The sequence below is a fragment of the Equus przewalskii genome, chromosome 15 (assembly GCF_037783145.1).
Source record: "Equus przewalskii isolate Varuska chromosome 15, EquPr2, whole genome shotgun sequence".
Classification (NCBI taxonomy): domain Eukaryota; kingdom Metazoa; phylum Chordata; class Mammalia; order Perissodactyla; family Equidae; genus Equus; species Equus przewalskii.
The window spans coordinates 48,460,573-48,484,306 of record NC_091845.1 but is presented as its reverse complement, the minus strand read 5'-3'; the positions used below and the strand labels follow the sequence as shown (position 1 = coordinate 48,484,306).

The 23,734-nt window shown below is 47.5% G+C and overlaps 1 protein-coding gene across 4 annotated transcripts in view; it reads left to right on the top strand.

Annotated features, from left to right (window-relative positions):
* XYLB (xylulokinase) overlaps window positions 1-23,734 on the top strand; it is a 78,165-nt gene that overhangs the window by 9,710 nt on the left and 44,721 nt on the right. For 3 of the 4 annotated variants that reach the window (XR_011527508.1, XM_070577241.1, XM_070577240.1), the window contains exons 3-10: window positions 9,985-10,054; window positions 11,851-11,931; window positions 14,094-14,180; window positions 14,815-14,943; window positions 15,771-15,836; window positions 17,194-17,266; window positions 19,126-19,244; window positions 20,861-20,942. Coding sequence is in view for 3 of the 4 variants with exons in the window: in XM_070577241.1 (XP_070433342.1) it covers window positions 9,985-10,054; window positions 11,851-11,931; window positions 14,094-14,180; window positions 14,815-14,943; window positions 15,771-15,836; window positions 17,194-17,266; window positions 19,126-19,244; window positions 20,861-20,942 (707 nt within the window). In the remaining variant the exon portion in view is untranslated. Of the gene's footprint in view, window positions 1-7,702; window positions 7,820-9,984; window positions 10,055-11,850; window positions 11,932-14,093; window positions 14,181-14,814; window positions 14,944-15,770; window positions 15,837-17,193; window positions 17,267-19,125; window positions 19,245-20,860; window positions 20,943-23,734 lie in introns of those variants that run through there. The other variant, XM_070577242.1, reaches the window with a different exon arrangement.

The following is a 23,734-nucleotide window of genomic DNA, read 5'->3' as shown; positions in this document are numbered from 1 at the left end:
GTTAACTTGAAAGACATTGGATTAATTTCTACTACATTTAGAATTTATGTAAGGGCTTACTTTAAGCCAATTAAACAGAGCTCTTAATTTTGGCCATACCATCCGGAGGTAAAATATCACACATAGAACGTACACGTAGACACACGTACACAGAGACTGCACAGCTATTGTTTTTTACCAATATTTGTGAAGAAGATACTCAAGATGCTAGATTTTTTGGGCAAGGGCACGCTTATGGCCGTTTTTCCTCTCCCCTCCTCTTTTTTTTCCTTCAGTCTTAGGAATTAGTGATGGGCTAGATAGTAGTTCCTGGAGAGGGGAGATGATAATCCTTTTCGTGATAAAGGAACTAGGTGAAATCTGAACTGCCTCTAGAGCAGTATTTCCAGTCTTGCAAGGATTTTCTAAGGACAGTTGCTCTTGATTTCCCAGAAACTGGATTGTAACTCAGATTACATTCCAGGTTGATCTACCTGTCCAACTGCATCACAAAGGCACAGAGAAACCCCTCAAATTTTCTCCCAGATGGAGTTAGAATTCATCCACAGGGTGGGTCTCTGGGGATGCTTAGGGGCCTTCCCTGTGGCAGTAAAGCCAGTGTCTGACTGACAGCAGCTGGAGAAAGGGTGCAGAGGCCGATTGCGGGGGTGCAGAGGCCGATTGCGGGTGTTGACATAGTTATAAGATTTAGTCAAGTCCCGCTCAGCCTGGGCACTTTGTCTCTGAGCCAGCAAAGTTGAGGTAGGGAAGCAGGAGGCAAAGGCCTGGAACTGGCTGGAGGCTGGGGCTCCCAGAGCCAGGTTTGAGAGTTAAATCCCTGGCAAAAGGCTTATTTTTCCAATTTTACAGAAGGTCAAGGTTCTGCTCAGGTCTAGCCTGAACTTAACCTCGACTTGGTGACAACAGAAGAGATGATGAGCAAAACAGACAAAGAAAGGAAAAGAAGAGATCAGACCTCACCCTCATGGCCTTTTCCAGAGGGTTATCAAGATAAGAGTCACACAACAGTTCCCGTGCTGGGGCACACTACGCTAGCACGACAGTTCACAGACTAGATCACAGGTCTCCTACCCTCATAACCGACTCAGTAGGTGACTAAAATACTCAATGAGTCAACTGTCAAGAGAGGGCACCCCAACTTAGGGTTGCTGGGGTGATCAGGCCGAATTGACGAGTAGGATCTTAACAGCGACTCAACCAAAGCTTAACCAAGGACAAAGAGGTGTCCCCAAAAGAGATCCAGAAAATTCACTCCCAAAAATAGCCTAAGAAAGTAAAGGCAAGAGACGACAAAGGCCCCTTATGAAAGCAGTTGGGACCTCTTATGACAAACTTCCCCGAGAGCTTACACAGCCGGACAAAGAGTGTCAAGTTTCCCGGAGCCTCAGTCTATGTGACTGGCCGCCAAGATGCATGCCGGTACATGCATCCTCCGATGGCGGAGACCAGAAAGGTCACAAAACCAAGCTCTCAAGACATAGAACAAGACAAAAGGCCCAGACAACAGGCTTATAGAGACGCCTGTGTCTTATGACAAACAAAAAGACAGAGACAAGGAAAAGTCTATCTCTGGGAGGAAAAGGATCTACGACCAGTGAGTACTCAAATCCTAGAGTCACTGAATCCAAGAAGCTAGCCTCACCAACATTTTCTCCTGCTAATCTAAATTTAGAAGAGCAAAAAACTCACCACTCTTGCTTCCATTGGACTCTGCCGGCAGAGATCCGGGAGACTGACGTGGTAAGAACTCTTACCTCTTGCCAGCTCTCGTCAGGGGCCGCAGCAGTCCAGGAGCAAGCAGTGTCCAGCCAGTGAAATTTCATCCTGCTGACTACGCCAAAACTGTAGGGGAGGAGGACATTTCCTCTCCCCAAATGGGGGTTCGTCTGGCTGGAGAACGAATTAAATTCACATGAGACAGAATCGCAAGAGAAAATTAAACAAAGCTTTATGAGGAACCATGGCCCGGGGCCTTTCTTCCCGAAGGAAGAAAGGGCACCCCCACTTAGGGTTGCTGGGGTGATCAGGCCCAGAAACCCAAAGTTGGGGCTCCCAGAGGTGGAGCCTTTTACTCTTTAAAGATTTCTTTGTTTCCCGGTTGCAAAGCTCAAACGGAGACGAAAATGGCCATTGTAACTCCAAGAGAGACAAAAGAAACGGGTCCATTACCGTGAAAAATACCCCCTGAACCTAGGGCAGCGTCCTACCCATTGTTCCTACTGTGGGGTTCCTATAGCAAGGGGTGATGGGGGCGTCCCCCGGCATTGCATCCCTTGTATACCTTCCCTGTTATGCCTGGCAGTAACAGGTGCCTGGTGCCTATTCTGCCTGACAGCATAGGCCTGGTGAATGGTCCCCGAGAGAAAAGGAGAAAGAAAAGGAGCCATTACCTTGAAAATCCCCCCATTGGGGTTCCTGTAGCAAGGGATGATGGGGGCATCCCTTGAACATCTTCCCTATTCTGCCTGGCAGTAATAGGTGCCTGGCGAATGGTCCCCAGGATAAAGGATAGAGAAAAACAGTGAGGAATTTTCCGCCAGTCTGGGGGACATTCTACCCAATTGCATCCTGGAGCCATTCTCCCAAGAAGGGGTTCCCATACTCCACCAAAGGTTAGAGATTGGTACTTTCCTTGAACTGGAGTCCCGAGTGGGACTTTCCTCGCAGTTCAGAGCGTGGTCAGGTGCCAGAGGGAGGGATCCCAATCCAGCCTTAGGAAAAGAAACCTTCCACGGGAGTCTTGGAGATTGGCGACCGTCCTAATGACTTAAGTGGCCGACCTGCGCCCACGTAAAATTTGTCTATTAGAGATAGAGTCAGGAAGGAATGGATTAATTCATTCTTCATCACCCTGAGGCTTAAGGTACTGATTCTCTTCAAGCTGAATGCCACAGTTTGCACCATAGAGTAGCCATGGGCAGCAAACGTGGATTCATACAGCCATCCAAGAAAGTTCCCGATGGAGAAGTGAATTTAGATCCATCCTTGAAAAAGAGAAAGGCACAAGGAAGAAAAGGGCACTTACCAGAACTCGAGCTCACAAGCCGATGAAGCAATTCCCCGTACGGGCCACCAGAAATGATGCGGGGTCTGTGAGCCGAGGAGTCAAAAGAAAGATTTCTTAGACTCTCAAGATCTGGCAGTGGTGCTCTTTTATTTAGAGAATAGTGTGGAATAGCATGGGGGCAGGACCCATGGGCAGGCAGAGCTGGTGTGTGGGGACAAGACCCACGGGCAGTCAGAGCTCCTGCTGCTGCGCATGGGGACAGGACCCATGGGCAGGCAGAGCTGGTGTGTGGGGACAAGACCCACGGGCAGTCAGAGCTCCTGCTGCTGCCCCGAGTTGAGGGTTAGGGCTAATTTTATAAGGCATGGGTACGTGACTTATTTTTACTGGAGAAAAGAAAAGATGATGTAAAAAGTCATTAAATGATTTCAGTGCAGGTGGGGTCTGGTTATTGTGCGGTCATATAACTTTAGATACGAATCTGGCCATATAGATCGGCATGTAGGTGAGGATGCCCTGGGCTTCTCTCCCTGGGGCGGTCCTAATTCATACCATAAAAAAAGTCCACTGGGTCGTATAGTTTGGCATGTAGGCCAGGTCACCTTGGGCTTCTCTAGCTGGGGCAGCCTTAATCCACATCAGTCTCATCTCTCTTCTCCTCCCCTCCTCTACAGATAACTTCTTTAGTTGGTTTGTTGTGTGTCCTTCCAATGTTCCATATAAATGAAAATAAAAGCAGATAGGAATATTTTTATTTTCTCCCTTTCTTACACAAAAAACCATACTGTACACACCATTCTGTACTTTGCTTTGTTCATTTCACAGTAATTTGGTCTATGTTTCCATGTCAGTACGTAGAGCTTCTGTGTTCTTTTTATAGGTACATAGTATTCCATTGTGTAGGTGGACCATCTCCTATCAAAGGACATTGAATTGTTTTCAGTGAAAAATGATGCGGTAAATTACCTTACATATGCCATTACATACATGTGCCAGTTTATCTGTAAGATAAACTTTGGAAATAGAATTGCTGGATCAAAGAGCAAATAGATTTATAATTTTGGAAGATGTGGCCAAATTGCCTCCCTTAGGGATTGTATTGATTTCACCCCCCAACAACACATGGCAGTGCCCGTTTTCCTACAGTGCTGCCAATTCAGTCTGGTCATAAAAGAGTTTTCGGTTCTTTGACCATCAGAGAGGTGAAAAATGGTATCTCTGTGTAGGTTTACTTTGCATGTCTCTCATGAATGAAGTTGAGCATCTTTTCTTATGTTGAAGAGCTACTTGAATTTTTTTTCCTGTGAAGTTGTTTTCATGTCCTTTGCCCATTTTTCTGTTGGATTGGTTATCTAGTTCTTAGCAAATCTTTTTGTTGTTGGTGCCGTCGAGTCGATTCCCACTCCTAGAGACCCTGTGTACAGCAGGGCAGAACTCTGCCCGGGCTCTTGCGCCATCCTTTCATTTTTCAGCGGTGTATCAGATAATGCTCTGCTGCTCTTCTTAGGGTTTTCATGGCCAGTTTTCTCAGGAGTGGGTGGCCAGGTCCTTCTTCCTAGTCTGTCTAATCTGGAAGCTCTGCTGACACCTGTCCACCACAGGTGACCCTGCTGGTATTTGAAATACCAATGATATAGCTTTCAGCATCACTGCAACACACAGCCACCACAGTATGACAACCAACAGATGGGTGATGTGGTTCCCAGACCGAGAAATGAACCCAGGCCACAGTGGTAAGAGCACCAAATCTTAACCACTAGACAACCAGCAACTCTTTATATATTAGGATAATTATCTCTTGGTTGTTAAATTAATTGCAAATGTGCTTCTCAGAGTTTTGTTTGTTTTTGACTTGTGTGTGGGTGATGGTTGATGTTGCCATACATGGGTTTTTGTTTCTTATGCCATCGAATTTCTCCATCTCTTCTATTGCTTCTAGATTTTGAGTCAGTTTAAAAGGCCTTCCTTATTCCACGATTATGAATTAATTCACCTGTGTTTTCGTCCAATTCTTGTAGGATTTCAGTTTTCTTACATAAAAATATTTGAAGTTTATCTAGGTACATCGCATGGCATTTATATCCAACTTTAGTTTTTTTCCAGATGACTCTCCAGTTGTTTTAACACCATTTTTTTAGAAGTCCATCTTTACCTCTCTGATTTGAAGCACCAGCTCTATCATATGCTGAATGTGTATGCACATTTAGATCTATTTCTGGGCATTTTCTTTTATTCCATTGGTTAGCAGGTCTGTTCATGAGCCAGTAACACACAGTTTTAATTATTCCAGCTTTCTAATATCATTAATATCTGGAATTGTTGGTCCCCTCTCATTGTTCTTCTATTTCAGTTTCCATGGCTATTCTTTCTTGTTCTTTTTTGATATGTACCTTAGAATTAGCTTTTAAGGTTCCAGGAAGCAAAATTGTTAATATTTTTATTGGGATCATTTTACATTTATAGATTAACTTGGGGAGAATTGGTGTATTTATGAGACTGAGTCTTCCTGCTAAGCATCTGCTGTGTCTTTCCATTTGCTCAAGTCTTCTTTTGAGTATGCCACGTGTGTTTTAATATGTTTGACATATGGATTTTGTACATTGTAGTATACTGCAAAAATGACCACAATTCTCCACCCCTCCCTGTACCCCTGCCCTCTGCAATGTGACTTTCCAGCTCCTTCCATCAAGAGATGGAGTCATTTCCTGACCTGTTGATTTTAACCAGTAGAATGTGGGGGAGGTGACACTGTGCCAGTTGTAAACCCAGGCCTCAAGAGGCCTTGTGCACTTCTGCTCTCGCTCTTGGAACCCTGTCCAGCCGCCACATGAGCAAGCTAAGGCTAGCCTGCTAGTGAGTGAGAGACGTGTGGCCTAGTTGCCCACATTTCCCCAGCTCAGAGAAGCAGAAGCCAGCCTCCAGAAGCGGACCCCCCTAGCTACTGATAGCTGACCACAAATATGTGAGTGAGCCCAGGTGAGCCCAGAAGGACCACCCAGCTGAGCCCAGCCCAGTAACTGACCAACAGAATTGTCAGCTAAGTGAGTAACTGACCAACAGAATTGTCAGCTAAGTGAGTACTTTCAAGCCGCTAAGATCTGAAGTAGTTTGTAACAAGGCAAAAACTACCTGGTGCACATAATTCTTTTTAAGCTTATTTCTAACTGTTGTATCTTTTTACTATTGTAAAAGAGGGGTTTTATGGCAGAACAGACCAACTGTCCTCTAAGCCCATTTCCTCTTCCTCCTGGGCACACTCCTGTCTTCCCTGCAGTTGTGTTAAATGTGACTGCGCCCTAACCAGCAGAATGTGGGAGAAAGTGAACAGCCTCTGCCAGACCTAGTCCATATGAACCTCCTTGCTATCCTCTGCCCTGTCGCTTCCTCTGCTCTGTGGCTGGATGTGAGTGTCCAGAGCAGCCGTGGAAGCCACTTGGAAGATGACAGAGCCACCATCCTCCTGGCTCCCTGAATAACTGCATGGAACAGATTTCCCTGCTCTCCATTCCCGGTCCCCACCACCCCATGATTATGAGTGAGAAATAAACTTCAACTGTGTTGAGCCATGGAAATTTTTTTTTCCTTAATACAGGTTAATACAGGTTTTTTTCCCCCATCATATCTTAAAAAAAAACAAAACAGCTCTATCAAGATATAATTCACATACCATAAAATTCATTCTTTTAAAATGTACAATTCAGTGGTTTTTAATATATTTACAGAACTGTGTAACCATCACTGCTGTGTAATTTTAGAACATTTTCATCACCTCAAAAAGAAATCCTTGGGGCCGGCCCTGTGGCCGAGTGGTTAAGTTCATGCACTCCACTTCAGTGGCCCAGGGTTTCACGGGTTCGGATCCTGGGCGTGGACATGGTACCACTCATCAGGCCATGCTAAGGCCGTGTCCCACATAGCACAACCAGAGGCACTCACAACTAGAATATATAACTATGTCCTGGGGGTGCTTTGAGGAGGAGGAGGAGGAGAAGAAGAAGAAGAAGAGGAAGAGGAAGAGGAAGAGGAAGAGGAGGAGGAGGAGGAGGAGGAGGAAGAAGAGGAGGAAGAAGAGGAAGAGGAAGAGGAAAGAAAGAAGATTGGCAACAGATGTTAGCTCAGGTGCCAATCTTTGAAAAAAAAAAGAAAGAAATCCCATATTCAATAGCAGTCATTCCATATTCCCCCTCTCCCAGCCCAGGCAACCAAAATCTACTCTATCTCTATGGATTTACCTATTCTGGACATTTCATATAAATGAATTTATATAATATGTGGTGTTTTTTGACAAGGTTCTTTCACTTAGCGTGTTTTCAGAGTTCATCCATGTCTTAGCATGTATCAGTACTTCATTCCTTTTTATAATAAGCTCGATAATATTTCATTGTATGGATAATACTACATTTTGTTCATCTGTTCCTCAGTTGATGGATATTTGGGTGGTTCCACTTTTTGGCTGTTAGGAGTAGTGCTGCTATGAACATTCATGTATGTTACAGACTGAATTGTGTCTCCCTAAAAAAACCATGTTGAAACCCCAACCCCCAAATGTGACTATTTGGAGTTGGGGCTTTTGGGGAAGTAATTAAGGTTAAATGAGATCATAAGGGTGGAGCCCTCCTCCAATAGGACTGGTGTCCTTAGAAGAAGAGGAAGAGACACCAGAACTCTCTCCCCTCTCTTCCTGAGTGTGCACAGAGGAAAGGCCATGTGAGGACACAGCGAGAAGGCAGCCATCTGCAAGCCAAGAAGAGAGGTCTCACCAGAAGCTGAGTTTGCTGGCACGTTGATCTTGGACTTCCAGCCTCCAGAACTGTGAGAAAATAAATATTCATCGTTTAAGCCACTCAGTCTGTGGTATTTTGTTATGGCAGCCCAAGCAGACTAACATAGTGTACACGTTTTTGTGTGGACTTGTTTGCATTTCTATTCATTTCATTTCACTTCTGTTGGGTATGGAATTGATGAGTCATATGGTAACTCTATGTTCAACATTCTGAGGAACTAACAGACTTTTCCAAAGCAACTATACCATTTTACATTCCCACTAGTGGCATATGAGGGTTCCAATTTCTCCATGTCCTTGCCAACATTTGTTTTTAACTATCTCTTTGCTTATAGGTCATAGCTATCCTGGCGGGTGCGAAATGGTATCTCATGGTGGTTTTGATTTGCATCTTTCCAATGACTCATGGTGTTGAGTATCTTTGACCATTTGTATATCTTCTTTGGAGAAATGTCTATTCAGACCCGTTACCTATTTTGAAACTGCATTATTTGTCTTTATTATTGAGTTGTAAAAGTTCTTTACATATTCTGGATACAAATCTCTTATCATGTATATGATTTCAAAACTTTTTCCCATTCTGTGGAATGTGTTTTCACTTTCTTGATGGTCTTTTGAAACAAGAGTTTTTAATTTTGATAAAGTATAATTAATCTATTTTTTCTTTTGTTCCTTGTACTTTTGGTATAGTATTTTTTAGGTTTTGGTGTTAGTTTTATATTTATTTTATAAACAGAATTGGAAAATTTTTCTTCTTTTAGGTGCTCTGGAACAATTTAAATAGTATTAGAAGTATTTGTCCTTTAAAGGTTTGGTAGAATTTTTCTGTGAAGCCATTTAGGCCTGATGCTTTTGGTGATATGGGGTAGCTCCAGTCTTCCTTCTTAGCAGGAATTGCCAATTTTCAGTTGTTAAATACATCGTGGAATGTTTGGTTGCAATTTTTGTGTGTTTTGTAAAGGCAAAACTCTGATGAGTTTTTATTTTCTGTAGGTAAGTTTACTGCTCCTTTCCACCTTTTTCCTAATAGTGTCTTTAAAAAAATATCAGTATTATTGAGTACAATTTATGTATGAAAAGAAGCATCCATTAAAATGTACAATTCTATGCATTTGACAGAGGCAGACCTAGACCTGTGAAACCACCACCACAATCAACATACAGACTCTTTGCATCACCCTCAAAAGATTCTTTGTGCCCCTTTGCAGTCTGTCCCTTCCTCCCCACTGGACGTGGGAAACCACTGATCTGCTTTTTCACAACAGGTGGATCTGCGTTTTCTAACATGTTATATAAATGGCATCATGGAATATGGACTCTTTTGAGTCTGATTCCTTTGCTCAGAGTGATCAGTTGAGATTCATCCACATTAGTGTGTGTATCAATAGTTAGGTGTTTTACTGCTCTGTAGTACTCTGTGACGTATATACCACAACTTATCTCTTCACCTGCTTAGGGACAGCTGAATTGACTCCAGTTTTTGTTATTACAAATAAGACTGCTATGAACATTTGTGTACACATCTTTCTATGGACTTACGCTTTCATTTCTTTTGGCTGGATACTTTGAAATAGAATGGCGGTGTCGCATGGTTATCTAATAGCATCTTGGTATGGATTCTGAGCCTGGGTTTTTTAAACTCATAGTTGAAAGGCTTGGATTTTATCAAATCAGCTATTTGCATGAGGGTCTTGTAGGAAAGAGGAGGGTAGGGAGAGGGGTCGGGTAACCTTCCAGGGCTTGTAACCCAAGGACTCCCTGGTCTGATAGCCAAGAACTTTTGCCACAGACACAGCACGTCTCTGTAGCCACACCTCTTCTACCTCCCCAAACCCAGTGAGTTTGGGAACGCCTCTAATCCAACCCCACGCTCCCCAGGTCCATTCCTGGTCACTGAACCAAGTGACACCTTGCTTCCTTCCAGGGTGACCTCTTACATTAAGGCTTGTTTTTGTTGGTGCTTTCTGAGAATTGCTAGCTCTGGGCCACTCTGGCCAATTTCCATGCCTTCTCTTTCCCTCTTACCCAGCAGTCATGCCTGTTCAATCTGGAGTTCCTGCTTGAGGTTGGGGGTGGGGGCGTTTCTCCTTCCACTGGGGGTATCCAGGATCTGCCACCACTGTGCACCTGCTGGCTTTGCAGTACTCAGCCTGCCTGAGGCTCTGTTCCATCTTGTCTCTTGTTGTCCTTGTAGGACTCAGGGTGGAGTTCATGTTCATGAGAATGGGCTGACAGTGACTTCTCCTGTCCTGATGTGGGTCAAGGTAAGCACAGGGAGTCCTGTCCCTCTCCCGTCCCCAGCAGACCTGGATCACTGGAAATTTTCTAGGAAGCCTGAACATGGCAGCTCATGAGACATCTCTTGAGACCAGGTCCTCATGGGGAAGTGGAGTCTGCATGGTTCCTAGGGCCAGACTCAGCCTCAGCTGGTGTCACTGCTCCTGAGCTGAGAGGATTCACAAAGGGCTTCCAGGTCCAGAGCCATAGCAGCTGGAAAGCCCTGCCAGTAACCATCTTTAAAATACCACAGAGCAAACCTTTCCCAGACACTCTGCAGTCGGGCCCTGTGGCCACCCTTGTACCCTGAGATCCAAATACAGCCCTAGGGGTCTTAGTGCTCAGCCCCAGAACCTTCATTCAGCTCCAGGGGCAGAGATACTCAGAATGGTGGCATATGACCTGACCAGTCAGGCTCAGACCAATCTGAAGCCAGGCCTGTCTGCTCAGGACCAACAAGAAAGGAAGATGCCTATTACCAAATCTAGGTGACCCATGGGGCCACAGGATCAGGGGTGTAGACAACACAGACAGGCATGAGAGGGCCAGAGGCTGCCTCATATGCCACACAGGACCCAAGACCCTGAAACTAGAGGTCAGCCAAAGGTAGCACTTAATGTGTCTGCCAAAAGCTTTTCCAGTCCTCCAATAACTGCTTAACAATTCCCTGTCTTTCTGTTAAGGTAACTAGTGTGATTTCTTTTTTGTCAGCCTGACCCTGACTCATACTGGAAGAATGGGGTAAAGGATGAATTTCCACCAGACAGGCTGGCCAGAATGTACTTGATAGGGCTGAGCTATACCAAGGGGAAGTAGTGGTGGGGATAGGGATGATAGGCACGAGTTGGTGTCTAGAGTCCCAGTGATGACATCAAGTGCTTCTGATAAGACAAAGCCTTAACTCTGGGGAGGTAGCAAGTGGGTACAGAGCCAGACTTGGTATTGGGGCCAGGGTGATTTCTGATCCTGAGCATCCCCCCAGGACTGGACCTCTCCTAGCTTTGCCATTCCCTGCTGCAGCTGTGCGCCCCTCCTCGCCTGAGGTTTGGCAGCAGAGCCAAGTTGGCAGCCACAGCCAAGGCTGTGAAAGGTGCCCTCCTAGCATATGGTGGGGATGGCGGGTCAGGCCAAAGTTCCAGTGGCTTCTTTACCCTCAAGGAAAACCCAACCTGCAATGACTCTAATTCCTGATGTGAAATCCTAGAGGAAGTATCAAGCTCTGCTGGGCAGCACCATCCATCGCACCCATGGGGTCTTGCTAGAAAGGAAATTCCAAACAGATGGTGGAGGGTGGAATGAGGGGTTGGTACAAATGGCCACCATTTCTACCTGCTCCCTCCAACCTTGCACTCTTGGACACAGGGAGTCTAGGCCTGGATCCCCCTTCTGATGGGAGCCCTCTGCTTCACTCTTCATTTCTCCATTGCAGTGAAGTCATGTCACTAATATAGTGCATTGGAAATGCAAAGAAAAGAAACCAAAATTTGAGTCACCTTGTTTTTGCTCTTCCTGAGTGCTTGGAAGTCACAAATTGGAGAAGCAAAGTTGGAGCATTGATGGTTTATGATTCTATTTATTTAAAATATATTTAGCATAGTTCACCTTTGCGTTTGATTGATGCCTGCCTGTTTAGTGAATGTATTCTGATGCTTACAAATCCCCAGCATCAGTTCCTCTTTCTCATCTCCGCCATAATGGCAAGCACTTACATTGCAATTTCAAGGCTTGTTTGCCTAATTCAGTGGTTCATCACAGTCACGGTGGATCCTGTTTTTCTTCCCAGGCTTTGGATATCATCTTGGAGAAGATGAAGACTTCGGGCTTTGACTTCTCTCAAGTCCTCGCCTTGTCTGGGGCAGGCCAGGTGTGTTTGCAGCAGCATCCATCCACCACATGAGGGCAGCTGTCTCGGGCAGTGGTGCCGGTGCTGAGGAGACGGCTCCCCTGGAGGGAAGGTGCTCGCTCTTGAGAACCACTGCACACATTCTGTTAGTAAAAATCACTACAGCCGTTTGACCTTGGAGGATGTATAGCTTGGCTCCTTGCAAAAAGATCTGAGACAGTTCTTACAATTAAGCACCGTGCAAATAGGACACTGGGTGAGGAGAGACTGGATAGAGGTCATCTAAGGGGATGGAGGAAGCATCTGACATGAATTTATTATGATTGTTTGGGGGCACTAAAATTGTTTTCTATTTCATGGAAGTAAAAGCAAAGTCAAAAATTATGCTAATAATGATAGTAGATTTAGTAGTATAGATATTAGTAATAATAATAACAAAGAACATTGACTGAGCCTACTTAGTGTATGCCACTATCTAACTTAATCCTTATAACGATTCTACGAGGTGGTATCGTGGAGTGGTTAGCACAGGGGTTCTGGTCAGGCTGCCTGGTTTGATCCCCAGCCCTGCCATTTACAAGCAGTGGCCTGGGCTCATCATCCAGATTTCTCTTACCTCCATACCTTCATCTGCCATAGGGTCAATGTGAGTGTTAAATAGGTAGAACAGTGCATAAAATTTTATTTAAGTTTTAGCTACGGTTTTTATTATCATTGCCATTTACATGGGGAAACTGAGGCACAGAGAGATGATGTCACTTGCCCAAGGTCACATAGCTGCTAGGAGGGAGAGTCAGGACCCAAGTGCAGTCTCGTCCTCTGAATCACTTTGCTCCATGCTGGATTAGTTCGTTTTCACATCCTTGTTAGAGAGCACTTGCTAATTTTTCTGGAGATGCCTCTTCTTCCCCTGACCTAACAGGAATTTATTGCTCCTGTCCTTGGTAAACTGGACAGATTCCCTGGGGGATCTTTTCCGCTTCTCTCACCTGAACCCTAGGCCTAGACATCCTCTCCCTCCTAGGCATTGCCCCCCTCTCCCTATGGCCCAGCGTCCCATGAACACCTCAAACTTATGTCCCAGACTGAGCGCTCTGTCTACCCCCAGAGCTCCTCCTCCTTGGCTTCCCTTTCTTGGGGAATTCTCTCTATTCACCCAGGACCACGACCCAAGTGTCATTCTTGACTCTTCCGTCTTCCATCCCCTCATCCATCTAGGGGTTCCCCACGTTGATTTGTACATGACAATGCATCTACCATCTCTTCTCCACCTCTGTTTCTGTTGCCCCAGGCCTAGTACCCATCATTTTCCTCTGGACTCTGCTGCAGCCTCCTTGCCTCCAGCCTACTTCTCCATGACTCCCACAGGCTCTTTCATACATTCATCCCTGGCCACGTCACTCCCCTGCTAATCTAGAGTTCCCACCATCTCCAATATAAACCCCAACCTTCTAAGCATGGATGTCAAGGCCCTGGTGCTCAGGCTGCCACCACCCACTCCAGCCCCATCACCTACCTCCTGCCCCAGCCTCAGGCCTGCTGCTTAGAATACCACCCTTCCTTGTACCTGCCAGACACCTCAGGTTACTGTCTGCATGGAGTGCCCACACACTCAACTCTGGGATCCTTTCCTGATCATCACTTCCACCTCTCCATCTATACCCCGAGCTGGTTAGATGCCCATGCTCTGTGTTCCCACGGCCCTGTCACTGCACCTCCAGGGTTTTGTAATTATACATTTGTGTCTTTTTCCCAGACTCAACTCCAATATCCTGCAGAATAGGGACAAGACTACCTTATTCATCTGTCCCATGCCTGTCATGATCTAGGTGCTAAATAAATGTTGTTGAATGAATGAATAAGTGACTGAATGAGTGAATTTCAGGTCATATTATGAGTAATATATTTAAATGCTATTTTACAAAGGCACCAAAATCCAGACCAATAATTGTTTCTTGGACCCTTACTCCAAGTTTTGTGGTGGACAGGGCAGAGTTCCTCCCCATTCTGTAGAAATGAGACCCAAGTCTGATAAAGGTGATGAGCTCTGTGACTGAGAAGTGGTAGAGGCAGGTTTGGAGCCCAGTTCTTTGGCGTGTGGTCTAAGGTCTTTCTGGGTCTCCAGGAGGCTGTGACACCATTGTGTGACCACGTGAACATGTGCTTGGGTTTTTCCTTGACAGCAACACGGAAGTGTATACTGGAAGACTGGGGCCAGCCAGGTGCTGACAAGCCTGTCGCCAAACCTCCCGTTGCATGAGCAGCTGCAGGTAACTGGGCATGCTGCAGGAGTCAGGGAAACTTCTGTAGACGGGGGACAAGGGCCCCGAGCCCTGTGGGCCCTGAAGTCTGGGGCTTTTTTGCATTGTCAGGTGTGTAGGCAGGTGGCTTGGGCAGTAGTCCTGTAAGCATGGTCTGCGCTGCCTCCCTGTGATGGACTTACCTGGTGTCTAGACAGAGGGCTAACAGTCCTTATCACACGGATCCCCTCCTGCCCAGCATGACTCGGGCAGGTTCTGCCCTCACGAATCTCCCCCTGGGACATGATGCCTCCCAGGGATGCTGGGAAGCCAGGTTCTGGTCTCTCCTTTTCTCCTGGGCTCTAGATGGCCCAGCAGAGCTTCCCTTTGCTGCAGCTGTCTTCCTTCCATGCCCATCTGTAGTGTCACCTGCAGTGCTCTGGCCCCCTCACCAGAACCTTCAACCTCGACCTTTCTGGGGAGACACCCCACTGAGCCAGGCCGAGGTTTGGGCATGCAGAGCTTGTCCATGCATCTCCCAAGGTCACATCTAAGAAAGAGGCGCTCACACCTGCTGTGATGGGCCGTGTCACTGCCAGTGCTGGGGTGGCCCCCAGAATCAGCAGGCAGAGCTCAAGCCTGCGCTTTTGTCTCTTCTCTCCAGGCCTGTTTCTCCATCAGTGACTGCCCAGTGTGGATGGACTCCAGCACCACAGCCCAGTGCCGCCAGCTGGAGGCCGCTGTGGGTGGGGCCCAGGCTCTCAGCTGCCTCACTGGGTCCCGCGCCTATGAGGTGGGCAGCGCCCGCCATGGGCTGGGGACTGGGGCACGTCCGGGGAGGAAGGTCTGGTTGCTGTCTCTGGTCCCTTCTCCTGGGTGTCTAGGAGGACACAGCTGGTGACCTACCCCTATGGGGATCGCATGAGGCTGGTTGGAGCCCAGGACTAGGCACTCTGGCCCCAGGTTCTGATCAAGGCCATCCTGCCTCCCTGTGCCGCCCATCGAGCAAGGGCAGGCCTCCTCTTGTGTGTTCCCAGGTCGGAGCTGAGGTGTGAACACGACTGTGCTCCTCGCATCAAACTGCTATGTGTGGGGGTAATGATGGCACCTCGGTTTCAGCCTCTCTAAGCTGGGGGTAAAAATAGGACTGACATTTTGCATAGCTTTGAAGCTGAAAGGAGTCAATGCATGTAAGACACTTAGTGCAGCTCCTGGCAAAGTTTTAAAAAAAAGAAAAGAGTGCCTCTTTCCTGCTGGCTTCAGCCACGGTCCCAGGGGTGGCTGTGACTGGCCCAGCTCGGGTTGTGCAACTCCTCACTGGAGTGGAGGTTTGGGGGATAGGGCCAACCCTACTTGGGCCACCTGAGGTAAGAAGAGTGTGGGTGAGGAAAGTGCCCGAGGCCCCTCACGGGTGCCCTTGTCGGTCACTGACGGCGCTGTGTGAGGAGCAGGGCTTGTTCAGGAGTGTTCGGGAGGTAGCAAACATCCCCAGATTGGAGGCTTTTTAAAAGCTTTCATTATACTAACTAATACCTAAAGCGTGCCACACTAAAGCCACTTGAGGGAGTTGATCATTCCACTTACCATTTGGGTTTTTTACAATTTTCACTCTTTTTCCAGCGTTTTACAGGAAACCAAATCGCAAAGATTTACCAGCAGAACCCTGAGGCCTACTCACACACAGAGGTTGGTTAAACTTTCCCATTTGGTTAAAAGGCACAGGTGAATTCCTTTTATAATGCTTACTTTTAGCAAAAATACATCTCGTAGGCGTTGGCTAAAAACGTTGATTAGCAGACGTTAAAAATGATATATTCAGTTTTCTTATTTTCTCCTTGTTAGGTTATTTCCAAAGAGGAGGGAAGGAGTGGAATTGTGGGAAAAAGAAGTCAGGGGCTTTCCTGTTCAGAAGGGGATGGAGGTCAGGATCAGGGTGGGAGCAGCGGGGACTGGGGTCTTCCTGGGTCCCCCAGAGAGGGAGGTCTGGCTGCCCGTTAGGCTCTGTCCACTTGGTTTCCTGTATGGTTAATGCACATGGCTACCAGGCACTTGATTGGCGTGGGGTCATTGTTTTCTTCGGAGATGTGGACATCTGGACCGACGTGTCCCTAGCTGTGGCCCTTCAATCAGAGCCTGCGTCCCAGGAACCCAGATTCCTTCCTTGATCCACCATTGCTGAAAGCCAGCACTTAATGCCTCCTGAGAAGCAGCTTGACACCCTGGCTAGTGATTTTTATCTCAGAATAATTAGAAAATGATCAGCGCATGTTAAACCAAAGTGCCTTTTTAATCTTGGAAGTTAACATGCAGTTTATTATTGAATGATTCAAGATTCCAGATTACTCTGCAGCAGTAGCCATTAATGTCAGTTTTGGGGGCCAAGGACAATGAAAAACTCACTCCACATTCTGTGTGTGCAACAGAGGTGGCCTGAGGGGCACAGGAAGTGATGGCATTTTCTCCCCTGTCCAAGGGCCATGATTCCCATGTGGACGCGCAGACCCTCGGGCTGACATTTGAAATCCGTTATCAGTTCCCCCAGCTCATGTCTGGGGTCTCTGGCTTCCGAGGAGCCAGCTTTCATTTACATTCTTCTGAACCCTCGAGAGTATCTTTGTCGGTTCTGAGTCCTGTGGCCACACATCCCTCTTCCTTTGTGACTGGTTATAAACACCACAGAAATAGAGGAAGGAAGTCAGGGCACCCCAGCGTGTGGAGTCCGGGTGGAAGACTCACTTTCCTAAGCATGAGTTTTTCACAGGGCTGCTTGTTTTTTGTCTTAGTTGAAATTGCAGTTTGATGGCCCGTCAGAAGCTGCAGAGTGAGGTGCTCTCCCAGAGAGTCGGTTCTTGGTATTCCAGCTGCTCAGAATGCTCTTACTGGGGACACTCAGTCCCTGGCATTATGGGGGCATCTTGCTCCAAGTTTCCACTTCCCTCCCCAATTTAAAAGTCTTCTCATGTTGTGTGTATGTGTCCAAAGTATTCAGTTCTTAGGATACACGGAAGTGAGTCATATCTCACTGTATTTCTTTCTTTTACAGAGAATTTCTTTGGTCAGTAGTTTTGCTGCCTCCCTCTTCCTTGGCTCTTACTCCCCAATTGACTACAGTGATGGTGAGCCTTCAGAATCCTGGGTGTGTGCCTGTAAAGCGGGTGTGTGGGCCTGTGGGTGTGCGAGCAGTGTGAGCCTCATCCACCCTGGGTGGGTGCCAGTCTTCCAGCTCTATCATCTATTGCCTAAAAGGGAGCGTATTAGTTATCTTTTGCTGTGTAACAAGTGACCCCAACGCTTAGCAGCTGAAGACCACAAATGTTCATTATCTCACAGGGTTTCTGAAGGTCAGTAATCTGGGAGTAGCTTAGCCGGGTGTTCTGGCTCAGGATCTCTCATGAGTTGACAGTCAAGCTGGCAACCAGGACTGCAGTCATCTGAAGGCTCAACTGAGGCTTGAGGATCCACTTCCAGAGCTGGATGCCTCAGGTCCTCACCATGTGGGCCTCCTGTGGGACTGTTAATGACAATGCAGCTGGGTTTCCCCCAAGCGAGGGATGAGAGAAGGAGAGAGTGGCTAAGCAGAGCCTGCAGAGTCTTTTACACCCTAATCTTGAAGGTAACATACCATCACTGCTGCTCCATCCTACCGGTCACACCAAGCTACCTAAATACAGGGAGGCAGGGACCTCACAAGGTGTGAACACCAGGACTCAGGGATGCGCAGGGGCCATCTTGGAGCCTGGCTCCCACAAGGAGTTATTTATTGAAGTTCTTGTTCACATTTGAGGAACTCATGAGAGTTGTGAGCTTCTGGAATCCGAACCCTGTCAGAAATAAACGTGAACGATCCCAGTGAGGAAGGAAAGCTGGGAGGAGGTTGCTGAAGGAATTCTTGGATGAGGCTAGACTAAAAGGTTTTTGAGTAGAAGAGGAGAGCAGAGGGCAGAGCAAGAGCCCAGACCTGTGAAAGTGGCTTCAGAGAAGGGTCTTGGAATGTTTTGGGGCTCCTGGGAATTCACCTGAAGTTTTTGAGTGCTACCGTATGCCAGACGTTATTCTAGTTTTCAGGGAGAGAAAGTAAGGTGACTAAGGAGTGGTCCCCAAGTTTCACTCAAGGTCTAGAGAAGAAAGGTTTCCTACAGCTAGCTCCGAAGAACTCAGACTAGCAGAACCCTAAACCTGGAATCGCCTGTGTCTACCCCGGGGCAGTTAAGTGCTGCTGGGGAAAGTCCCACCGCCGCTCCAGTAGGCATTCCAGAGGTTCACGTTCTTTAGCCTCAGCTGGGCCCTCCACTCCGCTCCCCTCAGTCTCAACTGAGAAGTCACCTCCTAAGTTACCAGCTGTCCAGCCTCCTCACATGGGCACGTGACTCCATCAGCGTCCCAGCCCAGCTCTGTCTGCTTCCACCTTGGCCCAGTGGAGGAGGAGGCCCCTCCACCTGTGCTCTGAGTTCTCTCCCCTTTCCCGTTCTCAGGAAAACCTTGCGAGAAGTAGATCGTCACAGGAAAGACTTAGCGAGCTGATCTTAGTGAGGAGCATGAGGAGGTTTAGAGGCATCTGTGGGCTTTCCTTGAAAAGTGAGATGTGATCGGGGAGTCCCTGAGGGCTGACCCATATCAGCACCAGGGCTGCCTCCAAGTAAACACCTTGAACCCCCGGGGACACGAAGAGCGGGTCCTAGTCAACATAGTGCCCCGACTTCCAGGCCTTAGACAGCAGATTTCCAGACTAGCTGTGATGTTTGAGCCTGTGGGGAGTATTTGGAGGAGGTGGTGGGGCCATGTGTTTCCAAGGGCCCTGCCAGCCTCTGGTTCTCAGGTTCCAGAATGACCGAGGCACATTGTACACATTGCATTGGGAAAGAGCTCCAGGTACAAGTTTGCTGCAAGAGAATGATCTGCTCTCTGCCAGAGTTTTGATTTTTACAAAAAGTCCCTTTTCAAGATGTTTCTGTTTCTTGTTTTCTTGCTTCCTTAGGTTCTGGAATGAATTTGTTGCAGATCCAGGGCAAAGTCTGGTCACAGGCTTGCCTTGGTGCCTGCGCACCTCATTTAGAGGAAAAGCTTGGCTCACCAGTACCATCATGCTCAGTTGTGGTAGGTCCCTTTCCAGTGATGTGGCTCATTTAAGAGTCAACAGCTACTAGGGAAGCAGTGCAGTACACACACACACACACACACACACACATATGCTCACACTCATTCATCCATTTACACATGGGATTTTCAGTCTAGTATAAGACAAGCGTTTGACGTAGTCAAAGCAAAATGTCTGGATCAGTGCCTTGCACTTAGTAGGCACTGGGGTACGTATATAGCTTACTGCCTCATGGCAGGGGGCGGGCGGGGACTTTGGAAGATTCCACTAGAAATTTATTAGAATAGGAAAAACACTGAAGTCGTAAGTTCTGGGTGATTGCACACCCTAAATAAAAATGCACAGAATGTTAAAATTTTAGGTCTAGGGATGACCACCGAAGCTTGAAGCAGCTGGAGGAAGTAAAAAGAAATACCAGCGAGCCTGGCAGGCACAGGCCCTGGAGCCAGACTGCTTGGGGTGGAATCCTGGTTCTACCACTAACCGGCTCTGTGACTTTCCTCTGTGCCTCAGTTTCCTCATCATTTCCATTGCTCCTGGAACAATGGGAGCATTAATGCTTTCTATCTCATTGGGATGTTCTACGGAATAAATGAATTCATATATTTAAAGTGCTTAAGAGAGTGCCCGGTCCCACGGTAATATTAAAAACGAGTAACTATTGGCCTGGTGCTCCCATTCAGAGTAGACACTGGCTCTGAACGACCTGGTTTCCCCTTGTTGACTGGCTAAGTTCTTGGCTGTTCTGTGGGGGAAATGGAGTAGAGAGAGACCAGAGCTCTGCCCTCAGGGCCCTTTGGTGGGGAGCACATGCCACACAGCCAGAACAACCGGAAATCCTGGGTTGGACAGAGTGTTGGCTGTGAAGCAAGAAGGGTCCCTGAGGCCTGGGGAGAGTCGTGGAGCTGGGAGGGCTGGGCCAGGAGGAGGACCTGGCTATGGCGAGTAGTCCCTTTTGGGAGTCCCAGCCACAGAAGCACTTTTCTGAGGTTAACACTGACATGCTGAAAACAGCCTTTGTCACCATGAGCAGAACCTCAGAGCCACACCATCATCTTCCAGAGTGTGCCTGGCAGTCAGCTCACAGAGCTGGAGGAAGGGCATCCTTAAGGGAAGAGAAGTTTGCTCTGTGGCCCTGGAGTCCCCTCCCCTACACTGCTTTTTTTCGTTTATTTTGCTTGGAGCGTTGATGTCTGCACTTGCGTGTCCCATTTCTCTTAATCCAATTGCTGGGCTGATACAGTGTGCCTGTCAGGCATTGTCTGCTTCCGTGAGTTTGCAGACTGGTGTCCTCTTGTTATTTATGTGTTTATTTTTCATGCTATATCCAGAATTTGGAGGTCTCAAAGCAAGTTCAGGTTGGGGATTGCTTTGTTCTAGCTGCCTTGAATCTCAGAAGCTAGTGGTCTTTGAGGTGGTGGGCGACCTCATGTTTGCGGTTTCAAACCTGTGCTGGGCTCCTCTGGCGTTTTGTGAACAGGAGGGACCTCCCTGGTTTGCAACAGGGCGTGCTGGGACTCCAGGCTCAGTGACCTGGAGCTGGCGGCATTCCTGTGGCTGGCTGTGCCGGGCAGGAGGTTTGCCTCAGCAGAGTGTGCTTGCTTTTTCTCCTCAGGGAGCCGTTTCTTCCTACTACGTCCAGCGCTATGGATTTCCTCCAGGATGCAAAGTGGTGGCCTTCACTGGGGACAACCCAGGTGAGTAGCTTGAGAATTTCACTCCCTGAGCAGCCTGATGTGGTCCATGCTGGACATTTGAAGATGCCAGTCTGGCCTCTTGGTGAAGCCCGTCTGTGGTGGGGCCCCTCCTCCTGGCTGCCTGCCCCACTGAAATCAGACTCCTCCCACCTGCCTCACCTCGGCCCTGACTGCCCTCGGGAGCCACTGAGGACTGCCCTCCAGGTGAAAACTGATCAGCGATTAAGGAAGGCAGTTGTGCCCACCCCTCCTTAACTGCCTTTTCTCTTCCAAGCTAAACAGCTCAGTTCCTCTGTCCCTTCTCCTAGAACACAGTTTTGAGTCTCCACCCGGTCTTTGATCTGTAGGTATAACATTCCTCATCCACATGCCTTATCCCCTTCCCTGGCCTCTCCTCTTCCTCCTTCTGCTTTAGGGGTTCCTGAGGCTCGAGCCTGGAGGGACCATCAGGTCTCTGAAGAAAGGCCTGGTGGCCACGCTGATACCCCCAGGCTTCTGCGCCTGGACCCCACCCTGCAGCCCTTTTCCTAATGAGCCACCAATCAGGGTTGCCAGATACAGTAGCTACAAATATGGGACACACGGCGAAATTTGAACTTCACAGGAATGATGAATAATTATGTAGTGTAAGTGTGTCCCATGCAATATTTATGAATTTCAGCTAACAGATGATTTTTCAGTGTATGTCCCAAATATTGTTTCTCTGAAATTCAGATTTAGCTGAGCGTCCTGTAGTTTGTCTGGCAACTCTACCCTAAACTGCCATCCTAAGCAGCGGTCCCTACCCCAAGGCAGAGAATCTCAGGGGCGTGTAAGAGGTTTGGGCTGCTGCAGGGGTGGAGTCCGGGTCTGTGCCGTTGGGAGGCTACCTTCCTGTCTGAACCATCCTGCTTCTCTCTGTGGGCAGGGAACGTGGGACTCTCTTTCTTCTATTTACCCCTCCTTTTAAAAACATTTATTTTTGGTTATTTTGTGACTTCAGCCTTTCTTCCACTTTCCACATCCATTAGCCTCCCTGTACTTACCTCCTATTGGAGGGCATGAACATCAAAAATAAGTCAATGAGAGAGAGAGATGCATGTGTCTAGGAGTGGAGTTGTCTGCCTAGAAATGGAGCTGAAGGTCTTTGTTAAGACTCATCCATCATCATCATCATCATTATAATGATGATGGTGACTATTATACTCTGTATTTTCTGCAGTGTCTATGTATACCTTTGTGACCAGGGAGAAACATTTAAGTCGCTGCTTCTATCCCTGCCACCACTTCGAATAATGCTCGTGGTGCTCCTAGGTCTGCTTTGGGCCTGTCTGCTTTGGAGCTGAGGGCACGGTTAGGACTTCCCTGGCACACCTGTGGTTGCATCAGTGTCCTGGCTGTGACCCCTCCCTCTTGGGATGGCCTGGCTCTGGCATCTTGAGGGAACCCCCAGGAGCCGGACGAGGGCCCTCTCTGTCCCTGACAGTTTCTCTAGACTGTCACGCAGAGCCCTGTTGTCAAAGCCCAAACCCAAACACAGAGCAGGTTTGGGAGGAGGGTCCCCAGTGATCCTGGGCCAGAGGTGAAAGGGAGATGGGGACTGCTGGACACATGGCCAGGTTTCAGCATGGCAAGATATGCAGCCCATTGCTCTGTCGCCTGGGTGCCTGCATTTGAGAGACAGCTCCAGACAGTGTGCATGTTCTGGTGCCCCAGGCTCCCAGGAGACCCTCAGGCACCGGTTCCTGTCAGCCCTAATGACTGGGAGGTCCAGCTTCCCTCAGAAAAGAATAATCAGTGTAAAAACACCAATTCAGGAAAATTTCTACATTTTGTGGGCTACGTCTGTCTTCCTTTCAAAATGAAAATAACTTTGTTAAATCTCATTAGGAAAACGTCTCTTCTTACCTGCTCCATCAACTAGAAGAATGTCAGGGAGAATAGTGGGCCTGCTTTTTAACCACTGAACTGTGAGCTTCTGGGCATGTTTGAGCAGGAACAACAAGGAAGCAGCTTTCTAATCCTTTCTCTTGGACTTTGGTTTCAGGCTGAGTGTTGGATATACCAGGCAGGTAGCCCTCAGCTGGTCCCTCCCTAAGTCTGACCTTCAGTTTGCTGCTGCCTTAAATAATGCATTAGTTTCTCCTTCATTAAAACAAGAGCAATAACAAGCACACAGACTAACGAAGCCTCATCATGCTTTTTTTCTTATTCACAAGGGATACTTCAGAAAAAAATTTTAAATACTGACAAACTAAAAGACGGTTATAAAAAATCATCCATAATCCCTTAACCCAGAAAGAGCTACAGTTACAATTTTGATGGCTCTTCTTCCAGCTCTCTTTCTGTGCTCATAAATAAACATGTTTTATTTTAACCAACCCAGGCAGTATTTTTGTACAGCATCATTTTAATGGTTGTCTAGGGTTCACTTGTCCCGGCATTTTTGCTTCCAGTCTCCTGTGGATGGAGGTTAGCATGGCTTCCATGTTTGGACGATGCAAACAGTGTTGAGATGCACATCGTGTCTTGTGCCTTGTTCCTGTAGGTTGATTACCAGAGTTAGGGTTCCTGGAGCCAGGGCTCTGATACACACTGCTGATTGTACCTCACCAGCAATGTCAGTACACCTGTTTTTGCCCACACTTCTTCTGCTCAGTCATTCATTCGTTCACTCGATGTTTAGTGAGCATCTGCTGTATGCTAGGCCTTCTTTCAGTTCCAGAGGACCTCAGAGAACAAGGCAGATAAAGGTCGCTGTTGTGGGCCTGATGTCTCAGGGGCACAGATAGCCAACATAACCTCGTCCCTTC